The sequence below is a fragment of the Rattus norvegicus genome, chromosome 6, assembly GCF_021556685.1.
Source record: "Rattus norvegicus strain SHRSP/BbbUtx chromosome 6, alternate assembly SHRSP_T2T, whole genome shotgun sequence".
NCBI classification, from domain to species: Eukaryota; Metazoa; Chordata; class Mammalia; order Rodentia; family Muridae; genus Rattus; species Rattus norvegicus.
Genome location: NC_141539.1, coordinates 100,188,287 through 100,212,176, shown reverse-complemented (window position 1 = coordinate 100,212,176; position 23,890 = coordinate 100,188,287). Strand labels below are relative to the sequence as shown.

The 23,890-nt window shown below is 40.6% G+C and overlaps 1 protein-coding gene across 1 annotated transcript in view; it reads left to right on the top strand.

Moving 5' to 3' along the window:
• Positions 1–23,890, top strand: part of Kcnh5 (potassium voltage-gated channel subfamily H member 5) — a 285,644-nt gene that overhangs the window by 23,139 nt on the left and 238,615 nt on the right. Inside the window, 2 exon segments of the mRNA NM_133610.2 lie at positions 14,017–14,123; positions 20,317–20,445. Coding sequence (NP_598294.1) covers positions 14,017–14,123; positions 20,317–20,445 — 236 coding nt within the window.

The following is a 23,890-nucleotide window of genomic DNA, read 5'->3' as shown; positions in this document are numbered from 1 at the left end:
TGTTAGTTTGAAATGAACAACTTGCCATCTTCATGTGTGCATGTATTATGTACGTGCACAGGTTGAGTGTGTGTGTGTGTGTGTGTGTGTGTGTGTGTGTGTGAAGTGCATGTATGGGTTTGTGTGTGTGCCAGTGTCTACATGCATGTGATATGTATATGTAGATGTGAGTGCTATGATCATGCTTGTGGAGGCCAGTGGAAAATATCCTGTGTTTTCCTCTATTGCTATCCCCCCCTCCCTTTCTTGGCAAAACCTTTCACTGAACTAGAAGCACACTGTTTCAGTTAGGCTACCTGGCCAGTGAGTTCCTGGGCTCTGCTTGTCTTTGTCCTTCAACGATGGGGTACAGATGTGGGCACCTATACCTAGCACTTACCTGGGAGCTGGGGATTTGAACTGAGATCCTTGGTTACTTACTCACTAAATCATCTCACCAGCTCTTACTGGGGGTTTTATTCCTATTGCTTTAGCTGTTTCTGGGAAGATTGGCTATTACTATCTGAATCTCTCTTCTCCCCATGGGCTCCCTACCCCTGTAGATTTTACAGAGAGGGTTTCTCTATGTAGCCCTGGCTGCACTGGAACTCACTCTGTAGACCAGGATGGCCTTGAACTCAGGAATTCACTTGCCTCTGCTTCTCCAGTGCTAGAATTAAAGGTGTGTATCACCATGTCTAGTGCTTTCTGGATGTCTCTTAAGATTTTCCTTCCTTCTGTGTCCCATGTGCTTGTTCTATTTCATGATGTTTTATTTGGTAAATATAGGTTTTTCTATAGACAAATGCATAAAAATGCTTGTGCATCATATTTATACAGTTTTTTTTGTTCTAAAAGAGTTTATTTTTCCTTTATGTCACCAGTCACTAGTACCAGGAGAAGTTACTTGAAAATAGGGATTCCACCATATTTACTTTAAAATTTTTGTTTAATACCATTTATTTATTCATCCACCATCATTCAGTCTGTCTGTTTGTCTGTCTGTCTGTCTATCTATCTATCTATCTATCTATCTATCTATCTATCTATCTATCTATCTGCTTATCTAATTATTGTGTATATGCATCTTGTGTTGTGGCATGATAATAGAGGACAAGGTACAACATGTACAAATTGGCTCCCTCCTTCCACCATGTAAGCTCCAGGAATTGAACTCACGTAGTCAGGCTTAGCAACATATGACCTTCCTCACTGAGTCGTCTTACTAGCCCACACTTACTTTTGAATTTACTATTACAGAATATGAGTGCTTATTTATATGTCTTTGTTAAACTATATTGTTTACCTTTTCAGTAAATTCTAATGTAGGTCTCCTATGCTCCTGAAAAGCATGCTTTGATTTATAGCGTGTCATCCCAAGTGTTAAAGCGTTCCAAGAAATTTGCGATCATTCGGACTTTTCCATTATGAGACGAAGTGACCATGTCTTCCCTCAAGTTTCCCTCAACTCCGAGAGACACACTTTCAGAGATGGCTGCCTTTTGAGTAAACAGTCTTTATGTACCTGTACACTAAATATGAAGTGCGTTTTTGCTTATCTAAAAAGTGCAGCCATTTAAGGTCTGTACAGAGTAGCTGATGAATGAACAGACAATACCCCAGCCCTGACAGCTTTCATTGGAAGCACAATTGCGTAAATACTATTCCATTTTAAACTTTCTCTTTCCTCTTTAAATAACAAACAACAAACAAAAGCTACCTAGTTTGTGTTGACTGCACCATTATTTAGAAGAATGAAGACCGAGAAATAATCAGAATATTGAGTTGTAGGAAATCTGTTTAAACTATTATCACAAAGCCCTAACTTCCTAAACCACATGTGTTGAGAGCACAACAGTGAACAAATTAAATAACAAATTTCAGGACGGAGAAGGAGACTACAGCCAACCAACCCATATATGTATTAAACAGGGTCTGTCTGTGAGTCTGAGTTTTCATAACATGCAGATTTCTCTCCCTATTTCTTGAGTAATTTTATAATATCTTTTGGACATGAGGTGCAAGGAGACAGAGGAAGGGGAGAAGAGAGTTACATCCAGATCTAGAAACATAAGATGGATGTTAAAGGTCACTACATTATCAGCAATGATTCTATAACCATTGAATTGAATGCACCGATCAATCACTTTGCACAACAAAGGGCTTTGAAAAGAAATCAAACAATTTTACTGATTTCTGAATCTGTGCAATCTTTTTGCTAATCTTTAAAGAATTTAATGCAAAGAAATGGGGCTCGTTGGGTCATTTTTGCAAATATATGCCACTGTTCTTTATTTTTTTACTTATTCCCTTTATATCCACCTCATTGCCCCTCTCCTCTTCACCTCCTCTCACAATCCCCCCTTCATTTCCCTTTCCCTTCTTCTATGAGCAGGTGCCCTCCCTGGATATCTCCCCACCCTGGCACATCAAGTCTCTGAGAGGCTAGGCCCATCCTCTCCCACTGAGCCCAGACAAGGCAGCCCATCTAGAAGAACATATTTCATGAACAGCCAACAGCTTTTGGGATAGCCCCCTTTTCAGTCGTTTGGGACTCACATGAATACCAAGCTTCACATATATGAAGGGAGGCCTAGGTCCATCCCATATATGTTCTTGGCTGGTGTTTCAGTCTCTGAGAGACCCAAAGGGTCTAGGTTAGTTGGCTGTTGATCTTCCTGCTGAGTTCCTATCTCCTTTGGGCCTTCAATTCTTTTTCCTGTTCTTCAATAAGAGTCCTCAAGCTCCATCTACTGTTTGACTCTGGGTGTCTGAGTCAGCTGCTGTGTGGAGGACAGCCATGTCTAGACTCCTTGATGCTTGCCTATGGGATGGGTCTCAAGTTGGGCTGATTATTGGTTGGCCATTCCCTCAGTCTCTGCTCCATACCTCACCCCTTTGTTCTTTATCTTCCTCTCCCACTGTCCTCCCTCACCTCCCCAGCTCCTCCTCACTGATCCTCTTCCTCAGGCAGTCCTCCCTCATGCTTTTAGGTCACACATATTCTGTTACTCTCCTTTCTACCACTTCTCTGTTCAACTCAAGAAAATAATAATAAAACAATATCACTAAATCTGGAAAGGAAGATGACATAAAATTTCCTTCCAAAGATGCAATTAATTAGTCAGGAGAGTGGGTCTTGAGGCCATTAGCAAAAACAGTGCAATCTGTAGGATCTCAACATGTTTCTTTTTTTTACTGATTTTATTGATCATTTTTATTAAAATGTATAAAATAAGAAGTCAGTGACTCACAGATCAGTGAGTCTTACTATGACACTGCATAGCAGAGAAAAGGAATAGTATATGATATGTGTGGCACGTATTTGATTATTTGATTTGAAATCAGTAGGAATAGGGCAATGATGAGAGAAATAGTGGTCCATCATAATTTTAAAACATTCAAATGTAAATTGCTCTATAGGGAAAATCTTTAAACAATGTCAAATTGTGCCTTTTCAGTATCAAGAGACTGAGATTTACTTCTTTTTTCTTTTTAATTTTTTTTCATCTTTTGTCCAACTTCTCCTGCACTGGGCTGAATGAAATTACACAGTCCTCAGTCTGTCACAGCACCACCATTGTGGTGTCTTTATCTTTTGAAAAGTTTTCTTTCATCATTCCTCACGCTCATCTTCTCCGTGAGCTTACCTCAGATGTGCATGGTGTGTCCTGCTTCCCTCAGATGTGCATGGTGTGTCCTGTGAGCGCCTTCTCCACTCATTTGATTCTTGAGCTGAAGTTGCTGTTGATACGTCCATTCCTAAGACCTTCAGAATTGCACTGTGAAGCACTATTGGTCATTCTGAATGTCTTGCTCCACCATTAGGTTTTGGAGACCTCTTTAAGCTTCTATGTCATATTCCCCTTCATTGGGATTGGCTACAGTTGAGTGATTGTCACAGCCTTCCTTTCAGTTGTCCATTCTACCCATGGCATCTGACCTCCCATACTTTACACCTCAAACTAATTGGAGATGAACAAACTCATATACAGCACATCTTTGTGTGAGAGAAGGGCTTTGTCTCTGTGCCAGAAAGCATATGGAGGGAGCCAGTATAATGTGCGATGTCAGGAATTCCTCCCTCGCATTGCTGCCCAGAGAGCCCTTCTAGTTTCCCAGTCTCCAGCTGCAGCTGAGGCTTCTGGTTGCCTTTCTTTTTATCAGAGTAAAATAAAAAACATGTTCTATGACATATCAGGATTCCAAGGGATTTCCGAATTATTTTGTTTTATGATTTAGTAATTGAATATCTTTTTTTCTGTCTTTATTAAATTAGGTATTTCTTATTTACATTTCAAATGTTATTCCCTTTCCTGGTTTCCAGGCCAACATTCCCCTAACCCCTCTACCTCCCCTTCTATATAGGAGTTCCCCTCCCCATCCTCCCCCCATTACCGCACTCCCCCCAACAATCCAGTTCACTGGGGGTTCAGTCTTAGCAGGACCCAGGGCTTCCCCTTCCACTGGTGCTCTTACTAGGATATTCATTGCTACCTATGAGGTCAGAGTCCAGGGTCAGTCCATGTATAGTCTTTAGGTAGTGGCTTAGTCCCTGGAAGCTCTGGTTGCTTGGCATTGTTGTACATATGGGGTCTCGAGCCCCTTCAAGCTCTTCCAGTCCTTTCTCTGATTCCTTCAACGGGGGTCCTGTTCTCAGTTCAGTGGTTTGCTGCTGGCATTCGCCTCTGTATTTGCTGTATTCTGGCTGTGTCTCTCAGAAGAGATCTACATCTGGTTCCTGTCAGCCTGCACTACTTTGTTTCATCCATCTTATCTATTTGGTGGCTGTATATGTATGGGCCACATGTGGGGCAGGCTCTGAATGGGCGTTCCTTCAGTCTCTATTCTAAAATTTGCCTCCCTATTCCCTCCCAAGGGTATTCTTGTTCCCCTTTTAAAGAAGGAGTGAAGCATCCACATTTTGGTCATTCTTCTTGAGTTTCATGTGTTCTGTGCATCTAGGGTAATTCGAGCATTGGTCTAATATCCACTTATCAATGAGTGCATACCATGTGTGTTTTCCTGTGATTGGGTTACCTCATTCAGGATGATTTTTTTCCAATTCCTTCCATTTGCCTATGAATTTCATAAAGCCGTTGTTTTTGATAGCTGAGTAATATTCCATTGTGTAGATGTACCACATTTTCTGTATCCACTCCTCTGTTGAAGGGCATCTGGGTTCGTTCCAGCTTCTGGCTATTATAAATAAGGCTGCTATGAACACAGTGGAGCACGTGTCTTTGTTTTATGTTGGAGCATCTTTTGGGTATATGCCCAAGAGAGGTACAGCTGGGTCCTCAGGCAGTGCAATGTCCAATTTTCTGAGGAACCTCCAGACTGATTTCCGGAATGGTTGTACCAGTTTGCAGTCCCACCAATAATGGAGGAGTGTTCCTCTTTCTCCACATCCTCGCCAGCATCTGCTGTCACCAGAGTTTTTGATCTTAGCCATTCTGACTGGTGTGAGGTGGAATCTCAGGGTTGTTTTGATTTGCATTTCCCTTATGACTAAAGATGTTGAACATTTCTTTAGGTGCTTTTTAGCCATTCGACATTCCTTAGATGTGAATTCTTTGTTTAGCTCTGAACCCTATTCTTAATAGGGTTATTTGTCTCCCTGCAGTCTAACTTTATGAGTTCTTTGTATATTTTGGATATAAGCCTTCTATCAGTTGTAGGATTGGTAAAGATCTTTTCCCAATCTGTTGGTTGCCATTTTGTCCTAACGACAGTGTCCTTTGCCTTACAGAAGCTTTGTATCCTTACGAGATCCCATTTGTCGATTCTTGATCTTAGAGCATAAGCCATTGGTGATTTGTTCAGGAAATTTTCTCCAGTGTCCATGTGTTCAAGATGCTTCCCCACTAGTAATTGAATTTCTAAGCATCATATTTTTCGCTGTATGTTGGTAGACACAAAAAGTATTGGCTGTTCAAAGGATGATAGGTTTTAAGGGAGGAAGTTCTGGCATTCAAAACCTGTTGTCAGGGCTTAGTTGGGGACCACTGTAGCCTCTATTTCCCATTAGCTTGAGACTTGGAGAAATCTGTTCTGATTTTGTTTCTGGGATAGTGGGGTGGAAGAGTGTTTATGTAGGCTGGGCAGGGGAGCTTGAGGAGCAGACAGATGCTTTCAAGACTCCTGCCATCCATTGGAAATCCATTCCCAATCCTTACCCAAGTCATCGAATTGGACAGCAAAGCAGAGATGTTAAGTAGACTGTGAGAGTCCACCAGCTGTTTTATCCACACATGAGTGCAGCAGACATGATGGATGGAAGTCAGTGGGTTCCACTCGGCCGGTGCTTTGTTTCTCTCAGAGCCATTGAGGAAAACTATACCTAGTAGTATTTTGATTTTCCCTAATTGCCAGCCATAGATCTAACATTCGTGACTCCATCTAAATTCTTTTAAGGCAATATAAATAAATGGGTTGTAGAAAACCTTTTTTGTTAGGATCTACTATACAAAGCAATGCCTTCGAATTCTCTCTAAATTACTTCTTTTGAATTCCGAAGATGATGGTTTTGTTCGAGTTTTCAGCTTCCCCCTTAGCTCTCTCTCTCTCTCTGGGCTCTTCTGTTTTCTTCCTTGACTACACATCTCAGTTTGGGCCCCATCCTTCATTTGTCTAAGGACTCTGCAGTTGCAACCATTCCCAAGCTGAACCCCACGCTTAGCAACAGCGCCACTCACTCTGCGTTGGTTCTTTGGTGAAGCACTTGTTGGAGGGTGAATTGGTCTGCACATGTCGCCCTTTATGAGGAGTGACTGTATGCTTGTGGTGCACTCGTCTAGGATCATTGCTGTCCAACGGAAAAGCAGGATGGTTTGATGGAGCTCATGATTAGGTTATTTGTTTGTTTATTTATTTATTTTTAGAGTTACGAGGTTTTTTCCCTGTTTGGAAGTCTACCAACCTTACAGTTATCTTGGTTGTTAAATATAATGATGACTGTTTACGAGATTTCCAGAAGACAGAGTGAAAGAATAAAGAAATCTTGCTATGAGCCAAAGCCACATTTCTCAAAGATGTCCTCTGAACATATATAAATGGAAGATATGTAGACAGCCAGTCAAGCCTGGTGAAGCCTATGCTAGTTTTGAAGAGAACTTATCCCCTAGATTCAAAGTTCAAATCTTATCACCGAGTTCAAATCGAGCGAGCTGTGCTAGGAGGTTCACTTCAACCTCATGGTGTCACACGAGAGGAAGTCCCAGAACACTGTGTGTCTCCCTGTAAGCTACAGTGACTCCATCTTTTAGCAAACATGACCCGATTTGCATCCTTGAGTGTGAGAGCTGACCCGTGGGTGTATCTTTATACCTCTACTCACAAGAACCAGTCCTGTGGTGTTCCGTCCATCACATGACCTGTTACAATTCATGATTCCATGGGCATTATCCTTTTAATCTTTATCCTGAACTATTATCACTATTATCATTTTGATCAGAGAGGAGATGTCTGACAGCTCACTCCCCAAGTATAGTTTTGCAATAGGCTAAGTGCAGTTTCCCTGGTATATTGTGGGCTCTTGGTACCACAGGAGAGATGGGTCGTCGCTGTGAAACCAATTTCATTATTCTAATGAAATAAAATAGAAGTCAGTTGTAATTCCTAAAGGGCAGCTTAGCATTCTGTATGAGCAGACATTATATAGCACAATTGCAACTTCTAAAGTGTGAGCCCCTTTAAATTCCGTTGACCATTAGCTGACCAACCGCATTGCGTTTTGGTCACTCAAAGTCAGGGCTTGAAAAATCGCAACAAAATCATAAGTAAAATAAATGAGCACACAAACATGCCCTATCCACATAGCAATATAGTTTCAGGCTTCAGACTCAGTGCTTTGATACTATTTTCTATTGATTTGGGCATAGGCTGAGAGAAAGAAATGAAGTTTTGTTCCGTATATTGATATTCAGGTTCCCCAGGTTTGTTTATTATTTATGTTCTCTAATGTATTGGGGTGTGTGTGTGTGTGTGTGTGTGTGTGTGTGTGTGTGTGTGCATGCACATTTGAATGAATGAGAATGTGTGCACATGCCTCACTGAGTGAGTGGTTGTGTGACTGTGTAAGTGTGTATAAGTGTGTATGTCTGTGTGTGTACCTGTGCATAAGTGAATATGACACGTGCATACATGCACGAGTGAGTGTGCATGTGCCTTAGTGAATGAGTGATTGTATGAGTGTGTGAGTGACTGTGTGGCTGTGTGTGTGTGCGTGCGTGTGCGTGTGTGCGTGTGTGTGCGTGTGTGTGTGTGCGTGTGTGTGTGCGTGTGTGTCTGTGTGTGTCTGTGTGTGTGCGTGTGTGTGTGCGTGTGTGTCTGTGTGTGTCTGTGTGTGTGCGTGTGTGCATGTGTGTGTGTGTGTGTGTGTGTGTGTGTGTGTGCGCGCGTGTGGGTGTGTGCTAGCTCCCTTGGGTGTAGACATTAACTATAGATATATGAGCTTAGTGCTGAAGTCTTTACTCTGCTCCCCTGATGCGCATGTGAGAATTTGTGTGGTACCTGTGCTATCGTGGGTACGGCTGCCGTGTAGTGTATATTACCACCTCTCATTGTAATTGGCTTTGGCTTTTGATTTTTTTTTTTATTTTCAACATGCTTTTAATTCTTGGGGGTATTGTGTGCTTTTATGAATTTGAGGAAATTATTGTTTATGTGAAGAATGATAGAATTATGATAGAAGCTCCAAGAAGGTTCTGTATGTTGTTGAGTCCCATGGACATTCAATCTAGCAGGATTAATTGTTTCAATCCACACACATGTGAGATCTTTCCATTCGAGTGTGTGAATCTTCCAACAATTGTTCATCAGCCTTTTGCAGTTTTCATTGTCAAGGTCAATTATTCCCTGAGATTAATTTGCTCTCAGGTATTTGATATTTTCAACAGCTATAATAAATGAGCTTGCTTTATGATTCCTTTCTCAGCAAGTTCATTACAGAGCATAAAAATACTCATATTTCTATATTGGGTTTGTATCCTGAAACTACCAAATTTGACTACCAGACCTGGTAATCTTCTGATGGGGTCTTTACATTATGATATGATTTTCTTTTTGTCTGGGTATCATGCTTGTTCCTTTCATCTAATTGCTCTGGCTAGGAATGTACCATACTTTATGACTTATGTGAGTTGCACATGTTATCCAGATCTTATAGGAAATGATCTCAATGTCTTCCTCTCTACTCACTATGGTATTGCTCTGAGACCATCATATGTGGCCTTTTTATGTTGAATTCATTTGCTCTGTTTTGTTGTTTATCTTTGATACTTCTCTGATGAATGTTGCTGAGAGCTCTGGATTTGTCCGTTGGCAGAAGTGAGATGTTCATATCCACAGCTGTCACCGTGTGGTAGCCCCTTTCTTTCTTTAGATATAACAATATGTTTTTGGAACATTGTGTGCTTTATTTTATTTTCTGAGACAGGGATACTCTATGTAATACCTCTATGAGGCATTTTAGCATTAGTTAGAGATACATGTTACACCTTCCATTGAGCTGATTCCCTTCATCAGCACACAGACACCACCTCTGCGTGTCTTTTTACCATTTCTGATTTATGGTCTGCTTGTCCAAGTATAGCCATTCTTGATGGCTTGGTGTGGAGCGACTTTCGCAGGCTCCATCCCTGCCCTTGTCTGTGTATGCTCAATGGTGAAGCAGGAAGTAAGTCCTACTTGTAAGCAGCACACTGGTGGGTCTTGCTTTTTAGTTCTTTCAGGCAATATTTATTTTTTCTTTGGGGCTTCTGATGTGTTTGCATCCAAGGTTATTAGTGTTATGTAGAGAACTATTTGTGTCATTTTCTTCATTTTCTGGTTCAAATGGCCACATTGTAGTCTTCAGCCCTGAGCTTTATCTCTGTTGTTTCCACGTGGGTGAGAGTCAGTTCTTTCTATCTTTTATGTAACTGCTCATGTAGAGGGTTTTAGTCTTTCGCATCTTTTCAGAGCGGTAGCTATAGCTCTTTTGTTCTTTCACTTTCAGGTGTGCCTTCCCTTGAGCATCATTTGGTTAAGGCTGCTTTAGCAATGATGGATTTCCTAATTTTACCTTGGACTTTTGTACATTGGTTAGCTCGCTTTTGTTCTCCCATAGCATTTCTCAGTGCAATAGTCTAAGTTAACACTTTTTTTCTCCCTTCTAGCATTTGATATGGTGTCATAATCCCTTTTATAGTCTATTAGTTTTCTGCTGAGAAATCTCCCATCAATTTAAGAGTGGTGACCTTAAATGTGAGTGAACGCTTTTATGTTTTTAGAGTTTGGAAGTTTGGCACATTGTGAAATGCAATGATGGGGACATGTTTGAGTCAAATCTATTCAGGGCTTCTTGGGTTTTCTGGGGCTCCTCTGTGTCTGTAACTCTCCAAGATTAAGGAAGTTAACAGCTTTTTCTTTGTCACTGTGGAAGGTTCATTTTCTATTTTCTATATAAGGTTTCATGTAGCCCAGCATGGCTTTGAACTCAAGGGTGACCTCAAACTTCTGATCCTTTTGGTTCTGGAATGTATGTGCCACCGTGTATTCTAGAGACATACTATGCCAACTGAGCCATATTCCCCATCGCTAGTGTGGAGGTTATCTAAGACTGAAGGTCACCATATTCCTGAGCTGTACTACTCCTGTTTATGCACCCAGAGGACTCTGAACTCACCACTGGGATACTTGCCCACCCATGGTCATTGCAACATCATTTACAATAGTTGAGTAATGAAACTAGCCTCGATGTCTATTGATAGATGAATGGGTAAAGAAAATGTGGTACTTATATTTGATGGGATCTTAGTCAGCCATAAAGAAAAATGAAATCATGGCATACTCAGGAAAATGGATGGGACTGGGACTCATTTGTTATGTGAATCGGTTTTCTGTTCTTTACTCCCCTTCCTTACCTCCTGGAAACCTCATAATTTGAACATTTGTTCCTTACACATGTCTCATAAGTCTTGGAAACTTTCTTTGTTCTCGCTAATGATTTTTCTCTTTTATTATCTGAGTGTAACAGTGGTACTCCACAAACTCCGTCTTTAAGTTCAGACATTTTTCTGCTTGATCTTGCTCATGGTTGAGACTCCTGTTCACATCTTTTATGTGACTTCTTTCATTATTCACGTCCAAGGCTTAGAATTGGTTCCTTTTGATGAATTCTTATTCATTTCATTAATTGATTTTTCTGTTTCAGAGGATTATTTAAATCATCTCGTGCGTCATTGATCACCCTTGAAATCACCCCCTTGAATTCCTGCTCAGACATTTTTTTCTATTTTCCCTTCCCTGGAGTCTTGTTTGAGAACAATTAACACTCTTTTAGATCTATCCTGTTACCTTGCACTTTTCCTACTTCATGTTTCCTCATGCTTACATTTGCATCTCTAGGGGATCCGTTCTATTGCAAAGGGTGCAGCAATGACCATGGATAGGCAAGATCTCTGTTGTGGGGCTCCGAGTCCTCTGGGTGTATAGCAGGAGTGGTGTATCTCAGGAATATGGTGATTTCCTTAGATAACCTTCATACAAGAATTGGGGAGTGTGCCTCCACTACTGAGTGCTTTTCATATTTGGAGAAATTTCTTAAACTCTGTGTCTTAGAGGGTCTGTTTAGTAGGCTGCATTGGCTTTGGTTCAAGTTGACCACTATAGTTATGTCCTGGAAATAACTTCAACTGCAATCATTGGCTATGAGTGCAGTTCATGGGAAGCAGGACACTAAAGCCCGTTGTTCTCTGCAGGACTGTCAGGTGGGGTTATTCAAGCAGCCAAGGAGGGTATGGTATGCAGAGCAGTGGGGGAAGAGAACTTAGTTGGCTCAGGCAACATCAGTGTCATGTAGCACAGGAGCAAGAGGTGAGGACTGTGTGTCAATGTCTGTGGACCATGTTCCAGTGAAGTCAGGCTGGAGGGTCCCTGGGCATGTGTGGTATGGTTACCATGGAATAGGGGGCAATATTCATGTATAGTACATCGTTGCACCCTAAGTAGAAGTTACACAGGAAGTCAGGCACAGGGAAGGTGGATGGTGTGCAACAACAACCCAGGTAGAAGAAGCTGTGCTTCATGACCAGAGTTCCTCATCCATCTAGAGCAGTGTCATAGCATGCCCTCTTTGAAGACACAGTGAGGCTTCAAGATTTCCCAGCAGCCAAAATTCAGAGTGTCAGTGTCAGCTGTTAGGGGGTCTCCTGTGTATTTTTTTCGTTGTGGTTGAATGTTCTAAGTGTCAAACTGTTCTTGTCTTGGGGCAGTTGGTAGGTTTCAGTCCCTTTTTATTCAACTGTCTGCCCTCATGCCCTACCTTACCTCCATTTCATCTGCTCTGCATTCCAGCTCTTTCTGCTAAATATCTTGTTTGAATAGTACCTGTTCTTCTTTCCCTTCAGTTTTTCCTTTCTTTATAGTTACTTCTGTTGCCACTAGCCAGCCATCTAGCTATGGGCTTTCTTCTACTGTTAACAATGGAAAGCCTTTATGGCACGTATATGCTCACTCCCTAATCCTACATTTATTTTGTATCTTCTAGCCACATCTAAAACATGAACCTGCCCCAGACACCAGCTTAAGAATTCTCCTATGTTTATGAGCCATTTTCCTTGTTTGTGTTGATGGAAATTCCTCTGAAAGTCTGCAAAATCTCTCAACTTGGCATAGCAATATTCCTATGGTCCTTTCTTTCTTACTTTCAACTGGTTACAATTATTATCTTTCATTTTTTTGGTGGAATTTAGTATTTGTTGATTAGTCTCTACTTCCTATTGTCTGTTTAAAAAATGTTGCATAGAAGTACCAGGGGGAGAAAAAAAATAAAAAAAAAAAGGAAGCCCAGCTACAAGGAACACCATCTGTGTGAACTAAGTATCCAGTGCGGTTACCGATACCAACAGGCTCTGGAGGACATGATGTGATTGGTTGCAACTAGAAAGGCAGCTATTATCAATGATAATTCCCCTTTGTCCTTGGGGTATATGTTCCAGGGCACCAGGACACTCTGAAAACAACAATAGTGCAAACACTGCATACCCGTTTTCTCCTATACATATAATTCATGATGTTTCCTTCATAAATTTAGTAGTAACAAGTTTCCCTTAAGACTTTAGTAATAACAATAATCACAAACAACAATTATAATGCATTGGGTTGGGATATGACAACTCTAAAATGTAACTTTTTTATTTGTACTTTTAGTTTTTAACTAAAGAAATATCGTATGGCTTCTCTTTGGAAAAAAAATCAGAATTTCCAGAGTCATTATTATTGTATTTTGGGACCATTAAGAAGTAAATAATGCCTGCTAAAATATACACACTGTCAAACTAAAGCAGCTGATTGGCTAATGGAGACAGTGAGTTCGAGACCAACAGAGTAGCATGCAGAGTGTATAGATTTGCACAGAGTTGGAATATCCTGAGCAGGGCATGGGGCTCACATCATTGTGGTAGATGATGCAGGGTGGCAAGAACTTTCATCATGCTGTTTGGAATGATACATGATTTTCAACATTTGAATTGTATGTTTTAGAATCTATCATTTAATAGTTTTGGATCGTGCTTGACTATTTGAAACAGGAGAAAGCACAACACTTGATAAGGGGAGGTGGCTGGACCAGTGTCTTTCAGTGGTTTGACTTCATACAGTTGCAGTCAACATACCATAGTGACTAAGGTCTCTGTTGATGTGATACATGTTTAATAGAATCATGGTAATTGAAATGGTAGTGCATATGAAAACTATTTCTAACCAGGAAGTGCTCTCTCTGCCTCTCTGCTTTGCTATGTAAGTAAAGCTAACCATCAGCAAGAAGTTTTAGCAACAGTGATTAAAACATGGCTTAACATTTTACTGTCTTTATATATCCTACTATAGATCACAAACTTCTAGTGTTACACAATGAGATTTACTGAAATAATTACATATTTGAGTTCATTGTGTAGGGACATCATTCAAGGCAAAATGAAATAGTTAACCATAGACAATGACGTGATTGATTTGTGACACAAAAATGAAACAGGCTTTTTTTATTTCTTCCAGTTTTATGTATGGAGAACTGACCGATAAGAAGACCATTGAGAAAGTCAGGCAGACTTTTGACAACTACGAGTCAAACTGTTTTGAAGTTCTTCTGTATAAAAAAAACCGTAGGTATTTTTGTTACCAATAAAATGACCCAGGTCTTTCTCAGTTTTAGTTTGGGAAATGGTAGCTAAGCAACAAGGCAGAGAAGATACAATGTTTCATTAGTGCTCTTGGTGTGGGGGGAGAGGTTGCTGGTGTGATTAGAGAGAAAAATTAATAATGAGTTTAACCCTTGAAAAAATCCTCTTGAAGAATGGAAACAAGCATGGTGTGTTTCATTTTACTGTTACAGATTTATTTTATATTTTACTTAGTGAAAATTATGATATGGATGAATGTTTTGCTTGCATGCATGTATGTGTACCAGGTGCGCACTTGGTGCCAGCCAAGGTCAGAAGATGTTGATCTCCCGGAACTGGATCACAGACGGCTGTGAGCTGTCATGCAGATGCTGGGAACTGAACTCAGATCTTCTGCAAAAGCAAAGGAGCTCTTAACTGCTAAGCCATCTCTCCAGTCCCACATTTTTATTTTAAATGTTATAGTTGTTCATATTTATTGGGTACGAAGTGACACTATGACTTAGGAATACAATATGTATACTTAAATCAAACACGTAACATTCAGCATTTCAAAAATTTCCTTTTTGTGGTAAGAATTTTGGAAGTTGCTCTCTTGGCAACTCTGGTGTCAGCAGTTATTATTAGCCATATTCACCATGCTGTGCAACATATCTCACACCTGAACAGAGAAACTTATCTCTTGTGTCATACAAGCATTGCATTCTTAAATCATCTTCTCGTCACTTCTACCCCAACCATATAGCTGAGAACCTCTGCTGTCTGCTATGTGTTTCGTTGACTTAGTTCCAATTAAAATGAGCACACCTTTTCTATTGGTCTGCTCTATCTGCCTTATTTTACTTAGTACTTAGCACTATGTATATTTATTTCTTCAATGTTGTTGTAAATATCATAAACTAGCTCTCTCCCCACACTCTGTGTGTGCATGTGTGTGCTTTATGTGCATATGTATACATGTGTGTATATTCGTGTATTGTATATGTATGTGTATACCCACATATGGGGGTACACAGAATATGGAGGTCAGAAGAGGACATTAGATGCCTTCCTCTCTTCCCTTCTGTACCCCCTGGAGACCAGGTCTCTCACTTGAGCTTCTTACTTTTCAGATCAACTAATTAGTCTGCAAACTCCACTCATCCTTCTATCTCTGTGCCTTTCTTCTCTCCTGTTTCTCCCAGTGCTGGCGTGATTCACACACAGAGCCATGTTTGGTTTTTGTGTGGGTTCCATGTAGGTCCTTATGCTTGCTTAGCAGGCATTCCTACCCACTGAGTCATCTCCCCAGCCGAAGAAGTTCTTTTAAAGACTGAATGGTATTCACTTTGTATACATGCATTATCTTATCTGTTTATATACCAATGGGCATTCAGGTCAATTATAAACTGGCTCCTGTGAATTGTAGTGCAGTGAACATAAGTGTGCATGTTTTGCAGACTTCAAATCTTTGGGTAAACACTCAGATGTGGGACTGTTACATCATATGATGGTTATGTTTTAAAACTTTTAAGTTATTCTCAGAGTAGGTTTTCTCTAGTGTCTGTGCTAAGGTGTGTTCATAACTACATTATTATAGGAATCCCTTTTATGGTTACTGCACAAATATCAGTGAGGTAGATATATGGTTATTTGGTGTCAGCTGTTACAAAATAATCTTTAGCTAGACTTGAACTGTTTCCTGTTTAAGAGTGATGGGCATTATCCTTCGGTCAGGACAGTTGCATCTGGTCAATATCTCCTGTGTTATGAATTATTCTCTAGGGTCAGAATTGTACACAGTTATTAAATATGTCATCACACACAACCTCGTGGTACAGCCCCTATTTGGGGAAAAATAATCATCCATCCATCCATCCAACCTACCAATCAACCATCCAACCAACCAACCATTCAACCAACCATCCAACCAACCAACCATCCAACCAACCATCCATTTATCCATCCATCCATCCATCCATCCATCCATCCATCCATCCATCCATCCATCCAACCAACCATCCAACCAACCATCTAACCAACCAACCAACCAACCAACCAACCAACCAACCAACCAACCATCCAATCAACCAACCAACCATCCAACCAACCAACCATCCAACCATCCAACCAACCAACCATCCAACCATCCACCCAACCAACCATCCAACCATCCAACCACTAACCATCCAACCAACCACCACCACTACCTGCACATCCTCAACAATCAAGTCTTCTATTTAACTTTGTGGCTTCATTGCATGGTCACATGGACTTCATTTCTTTTTGCTGCTTTCTTAAATATCATTTTTTCCTTTTTCTTCTTCTTGATATGTAGTCCCTTCATAGTCCTTAATCAAAAAGCCATCTCTAAATGACACCTGTATGCAAAGGAAGAACTATTTTCTTCAGTGTAGTCTCTCTCTGGGTATACATTGACCACACTTAGGAGCAGGGCCCATGCTCCACAGTAGATGGTCTACACAAAACAAGCAATGGTACTTTTGTAGACCTCTTGCCTCTTATTGCTTTGTTTTTGGTGGGGTTTCTTTGTCTTGTCTTTTGCTTGTATATTATGATGTTTGTTGTGTTTTTATGGGGTTATTTGTGTGTATGTATTGCATATGTTTCTTGCTCTTCTTATTTTAAAATTCTGCCTTTTTTGTTGTTGTTCTTTTGTTTGCCTGTTTTTTGGAGAGAGAGAGAGAAAGAGAGAGAGAGGGAGAGAGAGGGAGAAAGGGAGAGGGAGAAAGAGAGAGAGAGGGAGAGAGAGAGAGAGAGAGAGAGAGAGAGAGAGAGAGAGAGAGGAAGGACATGGAGTTTGGGTAGGTATAAAGTGGGGGGGGAATCTGGAAGGAGTTGGAAGAGGAAAAACTGAGATCAGAATATATTGTAAGAAGAATTTATTTTCAATAATCATGTATATTAAAATGTGTGTGTGTGTGTGTGTGTGTGTGCGCACATGCTTTCATGGTAAATGATAGCGAAATCCATATTCATCTTCAATGGATGCTATAGTCTCTTTAAGTGTGGGAGATACCCTAACCTCAGCAGGACACACCGGTCTTGGTTCATTATATGTTGGATTACATGGTGCACAGTTTATCCTTTCTTTTCCCCCAACCTGTTATTCTTTATGGAATATGTGGGATTAAAATTAGATTTTCTTTGTTAGCACTAGATCCACAAAAGGATAACAGCCCCCATAGACATCACCTCAGAGAAGTGCATTTGGTGATGGGAACATTTTTTCCCATGGTTTTGCTTATCGAAACTTTCATTATTTTATCTTATGTTTTTAGAGTCAAGGCCAAAGAGTTGTTTCTGTGTGAAGTCCTGCTCAGCTGCTGTGTCACAAAGAGAGCAGTCAGGTCTGAATGATCAGTTCTTCCTGCTGCACAGGCTGTGCATGTTTTCCCCATCTTCCCTTTAGGCTCAAATATTCATTTATGATTCATAGGATGCTGAATGCCCAGGCCCCCTTCATTTTCACATAGATATTTTTAGTCTTTGGATGACTTAATGTATGGTCCAAGCTTAGCAAATAATTGAAGATTACGGATCCTCCCATTAAGCAGAATTAACAATTACTCAATTTTCAGACATTGTAGTCAAGGCCACAGTTAGAGTCTGTCAAAAGTACTTCTGTTTTGTTTATTTACTTTTAAACACATTGGCAATAACTCGAAATTTACATTTTTACAATTTTCCTTCCAGGATAGTTATGGTTTGAAATTATATGACTTTTTGTTCAACTTTGCCCTGTCTCTTAAGGGAACTGAACATTGCTGTATGAATGTCTGCCATGTAGCTGGTAGGAGACGGGCCCTGCAGCCCTGCAGAAAGCTCCCGTTTCCTTCTGTGTGCTCTCTGCATCTGTATTTAATTTTGATTTTTCTTTTAATAGGAAGGATAGGTATTATCCACGCATTAGGGTAGAGCACAAGCATTTTAGTCAGATTCAAAGGAATCTTGGAAGGGGTCATCTCAAACAGCTTTTGTACACCAACTGCAAGAAGAATGTTATAATTCTTCTGATTATAATATATTATCATATATTATGTATATGATATATATTCCTTCTCAGAATTCCTGTCTATTTGACCCTTAAAACTAGAATATAGAGGCTATTTCACAGTTGCTTGAAAATATTCAGCCTTTTCTGGGGGAAGTCTGAGCCTGCGAGCTGAAAAAAAAAATTCTACCTTGATATCTGGAAACGGCTTTTCAGACAGCCCTGCCTCAGCCAGAATTTCGGAAGTGGCTGTTACCATGGGAAGGCATGACTGTGACACCAGCTCTCGTCCAGATTTCTAGCAGGCCCTGGAAAAAGAAAAGGAGTTTCAATGCTCTTTTTTCTTTGTTTATAACCCTCTCTGCCTCTGGCTCACCATGTTGGAACAGCCACTGGCTATAAACACAGCAGTGCCTGGCAGTGGTTATTTGTAAAACTGTGTGTCACTCACAGTTCCCAGACACGCTGTTTAACAGGAGGAGCAGGAAATAGGGAGAAAGCCTGGCTGGGAGATGATGGAGTTGCTTCCAAGTCCCCTTCTCATTCTGCAATTATCTCAGAGAGGGCTGTGCCCTTCTATGGACTTGTTAGAGCCACAGAGACTCGGTGGCCAGAGCTGAATGTTATTTTATAAATCCCTCTGCAGTGCTCTGGCTTCTGGAGCCTGCTGAGGGACTAAACTCATCTGGCATAAATGACGAATTAGCCCTTCCATGACTTAGGTAGATTCCCCAGGTTTAGCAGGTGATTTAAGAGCACTATTATTACGGTGACTGTTTAAACGGAACTGGCAATGGCATTAGGGGAGGGGTCAGGTATGAAGGAGGATGTTACTCAGTTTTGTTGGGGGGTCGCTAAGATGCTCTAAGTTCTCAGCTGCGTCAGCTACACATCCACTCTCCAAATCCTGAACCTGACGAAACCCCTTCTGCCCCTAAGTGTGGGCCATTTGAGGGCCTTTATCGCTCGTTTGCTTGATAAAAATCTGATGGAAAATGAACTTATTTATTTATTATTCTTTCCACTGTGGTAGAATGTTCTTTCAGTGTGCTGCCACTGTGCGGAGAATTGTTCCCTTGAGGTTACTTCTCATACCTCCATTTAGTCCACCGTCGCAGTTTATTTCCCAGTTCTTAGGTCTGTCCGGACCTTGAGCTTTAAAACTGTGAAGCCCTCATCTGTCTGGAGAGTGCAGTGGCTGTTCCTTGAAGAGTGATGTGGCCTCAAGGGGCAGGAGGCTGTGGCTCACCAAGACACTGGAGATTCTCAAGCCCTAAACACAGGCGATCTTTCTTCCCCTTTGATGATTGCCTTAGAGGTTTCGGGTAGCACAGTAGGTATCAAGTAATGGTGGTGTCTCCAATGACAGGGGACACAGCTATCGAGGTGACACTTAAGTCCATCTGAGGGAAGAGAGAGCCTTGGGACAGAAGCAACATTCTAGACGCTCTTCTGAGAGCCAAGCTTGTCAGGGCGTTGTTGCTGTTGCAGCTAATTGGAAACACTTGTCAAAGTGACAAGACCAGAGCGGCATGCGGGAGTGATCACACTCGGTGAGACTGTCAGAGGCCTCAGGACACAGACCTAAAGGCGATACTGGTATTACTTTAGGACCAAGTGCGCACGTTGGGAGAGCCCCTGTACTTTTCTTTAGAATGTTCATATTTGGGGTTAAAAATACACTCATTGAATCTGAGCAACTGGTAGCTGATAGAGCAGTAGTTTAAGACTGCTATTATTAGCATGACCATTTAAACAGAATTGGCACAAATTTTGTTTCCTTTCATTTTGTTGCTTTAGATGGAGATTGAATTCAAGGCCTCATGCATACAAGACAAGCACCCCATCACTGAACTATGTCCCCAGTCCTTGTTAAACTTTTAATTTTAATCTTAATTATTTGTGAGACAGGGTCTTACTAAGTTGTCTGGTGTACTCTTGAGCTCACTTTGTAGTACAGGTCATTCTTAAATTTGTGATCCTCCTGCCTCAGCCTCCTCAGTATACAGGAGCCTGATTATAGGCCTGAACCAGCGGCTCTGGTTAAAACATTGCATTTATTCCCATAACAAAACCACTGTTTTGGTGTTGAAGCAAAGGGACAGGACAGAGTCAGGGAAGCTAACCCTTGCTGTGGCCTGACAAACCTCTGCTCTCTTTCTCCCTCTTTCTCCACTGCAGGTACCCCCGTTTGGTTTTACATGCAAATCGCACCAATAAGAAACGAACACGAGAAGGTGGTCTTGTTCCTGTGTACGTTCAAGGATATCACGCTGTTCAAACAGCCCATAGAGGATGACTCAACAAAAGGTAATTTCCAAAACAGTTTCCATGCCCAAGAAGTTGGTGACCTTTTACTTGCCACCACCACCACCAACACCATCACCTCCTCCTCCTTCTCTCCCTCCTCTTCTTCTTTGTAAAACACCAAATCTATATTTACATCCACACATAATGAATAACTTTAAGCTGAAACATATAAAAAAAGCATGTCCACTGACAACTTAAGTATCAACAATTAAAAGAAATCAAGCTGGAATGAAATAAATAAATTAACAAAAATCCAATGAATTGTACCTCTTATCACACGTATGGTTGCCTCAAAGGGAAAGACACACAAAGCCAGTAGTATCCTGGGAGTTATTACTGATGGTAAGAACACACTGTGACGTACAAAGGGCTGATTACAAACAAACAAATAAACAAACAAAAGACTGACAGACAAAGACAAACCTGGATTTTTTTCTTTTCCTTTTCTCCATCTTTATTAAATTGGGTATTTCTTATTTACATTTCAATTGTTATTACCTTTCCCAGTTTCCAGGCAAAACATCCCCCTAACTCCTACCCCTCCCCTTCTATATGGGTTTTCCCCTCGCCATCCTCCCCCCATTACCGCCCTCCCCCCAACAATCCCGTTCACTGGGGGTCCAGCCTTGGCAGGACCAAGGGCTTCCCCTTCCACTGGTGCTCTTACTAGGATATTCATTGCTACCTATGAGGTTGGAGCCCAGGGTCAGTCCATGTATAGTCTTTGGGTAGTGGCTTAGTCCCTGGAAGCTCTGGTTGAAAACCTGGAATTTTTATGCACTTAGAAAATGTAGCTAGAGAAATCGGAAAGCCCCCACATTTCAGCATTACACATACTGACTTGTTTTCTAACAGATTTGGTGATGTTTTTAAAATATAGGTTTAATTCTGCCCCCTATTACATATATACCCCCCAAGATGTACGTGTATTGCCTCTGAGTTTTCTGTACACTCCCTGCATTCAGGCAAAGATTGAGTCAATCATCTTGCAAATGTATTACTCTTCAAAAATAGGCTATAAAAGTGCAGATCCTAAAAGAACAGTCTAGATTATATACATAAGGCTCAGCTTGTGGATGGGAACAGGGCCTCGTATACATGTTCCTGATTCAAAAGCACTTCTGCAAGAGCAGACACATCTCAACCCAGGTCTCCATTCAACACAGGAGGTAAGACTTCTCCCAAGGACCCCTCATGGTGCACAGTGAAAGTGGGATGAAGTCAGGGTTCTTGGAGCGCTTCACCCTTTTGTCCAATCTAGGAGTATGGGGCAGAGAAATTAAAAAAAAATAGGATGCGTGGGTGTCTACAGCATATTTTCTTTCCCTGTCTCCCTCTCCTGCCAGGTCTACCCATGGCCCTTAGTCTTCTCAACATTCATCCTAGTGAAGTGTGGGGAGGAATTCCATAGAGCGTGGTTAATTTGGGAACAGCCTGATTGGCATTTCGGCACCCTGTACCCAGGGAGCTTTAGAGGGAAGGGATTACACAAACCCAGGACTGATTTTGCTGAGGTCTTACTGGAGAGCTGTTGATAATTTGATTGAGTTTTTTTGTTCAATCAACTGAGTCTCGCCGGCTGATTACATTCAGTTTACTTCTCAGCTTCTATTTATTTCAGTTGTATGTTCTCTTGAGTGGAAGTTGTGTAATTTTGTCATAACGAGAGTGGCTGGCTCAGTGCAAGCCTCCCAAGTGGAGCGTTGTTGACGGCGGCATCCAGAGACCCGGCTATGGAAACCTAGAGCACTCTTTCTTCTTTCCAATTCATTTTATTCCCGATTTAATTTCTCCATTTAGGTTTAAATTAGAAGCTGGTGTCATATAAATGGAGATTTTTAAATTCATTTAGAAATAGGTTTTATAAAATGTTATTTTTAAGAACCTCTTAGGCGACCAAAAGGGAATGCCTGCCTTTATGCAGTTGGCAAACGCTCCTTTCCCTTCCTTCTAAAAGAAAAGAAAAGAAAAACCAGCACAGAGCTTTAAGCTTTCCAACCGCAACTGTAATTACAGAAAATGACATTAATTTATCCCTTGCAGGTGAGTCTAAATACATAATATTGCATCTATTCACATTTTGTTAGTACCAAATTAAAAGGAGAAACTTTATACTGTGCCAGGCATTGAAAATAATGCCTGAACAAATTAATTTATATGTGTCTCTGAAATTCTAGACTCTATGAAATCATTTTCTGGAAGATCAAGTAAAATATCTAATTTAGCGCCTAGATATCTCTCTCTCTCTCTCTCTCTCTCTCTCTCTCTCTCTCTCTCTCTCTCTCTCTCTCTCCTTTGTATAGCCCAGACAAACCTACAGTTCAGTATTCTGCTGTGTCAGTCATCCAAATGCTGGAATTCCAGGCATGCGCCATCACAACCAGCTAATACTACTTTTAAAAAATTAAAACATACTTCGAATCATCTTTGTACTTAATGTTGATTTATTTCTTTGAAACTTCATGGTACTTCAGACATAGGCTAAAGAAAGATTTTTTTCTGAGTTGTATATGGAACACTCACCATATATACTATATTCTGAGCTATACTTTTTTTTTATCAATTTAAACAAATATATACCTTTGAAAATGTATCCCATGTGCTGGGGATTTAGCTCAGTGGTAGAGCACTTACCTAGGAAGCGCAAGGCCCTGGGTTCAGTCCCCAGCTCCGAAAAAAAAAAAAAAAAAAACCAAAAAAAAAAAAAAAAAGAAAATGTATCCCAGGCCATAATGGAATCAAATTAGAATTCAATAATTGAAAGATGCTTGGAAAACTCTGCAACAATTTGGAAGTTAAAGAACACATTGTTAAACAATCTATGCGTGAAATAATCTTAAGTAAAAAATATTTTGAACTAAATCAAAATTTAGACCTTTCAAGTTTGTGGAAGAGAGTAAAGGCACTACTTAGAGGAATATATATATATATATATATATATATATATACATATATACATATATATGTATATATATATATGACAAAAGAAAATGTCTTAAAAAAAACAGTAGCCTAGTTTCCATCTTAAGAAGCTAGGTAAAGAAGAGAATGTTAAACCAAAGCAAGCGGAGGACAAGACATTCTAAACTGTATGGGAGAAATCACTGAAAAACAGGACAACGTTGGGGAAAACCCACCAAAACTCAAGGCTAACTCTTATAATGAAAATACCATTATAGTTACCCTCTATCTCTGATAACCAAGAAAAAAGAGGGAAGACACAAACTGCCAGTGCAGAAAATGAAAAGCCTATGTCCACTTATGCTGTGGCTACTGAAGCTTAGACAATGATCACCCTGTGGTCACCATTGATGACTTACAAGAAATAGACCACTCTCATGAAACAGAAAATCTTAATGCCTCATCACCATTAAACACTTAAGCAGTAAAGAGTAATTGACCCAAACCAAGGAAATAGATGGAATAGTTTCATCAGGATACCCTA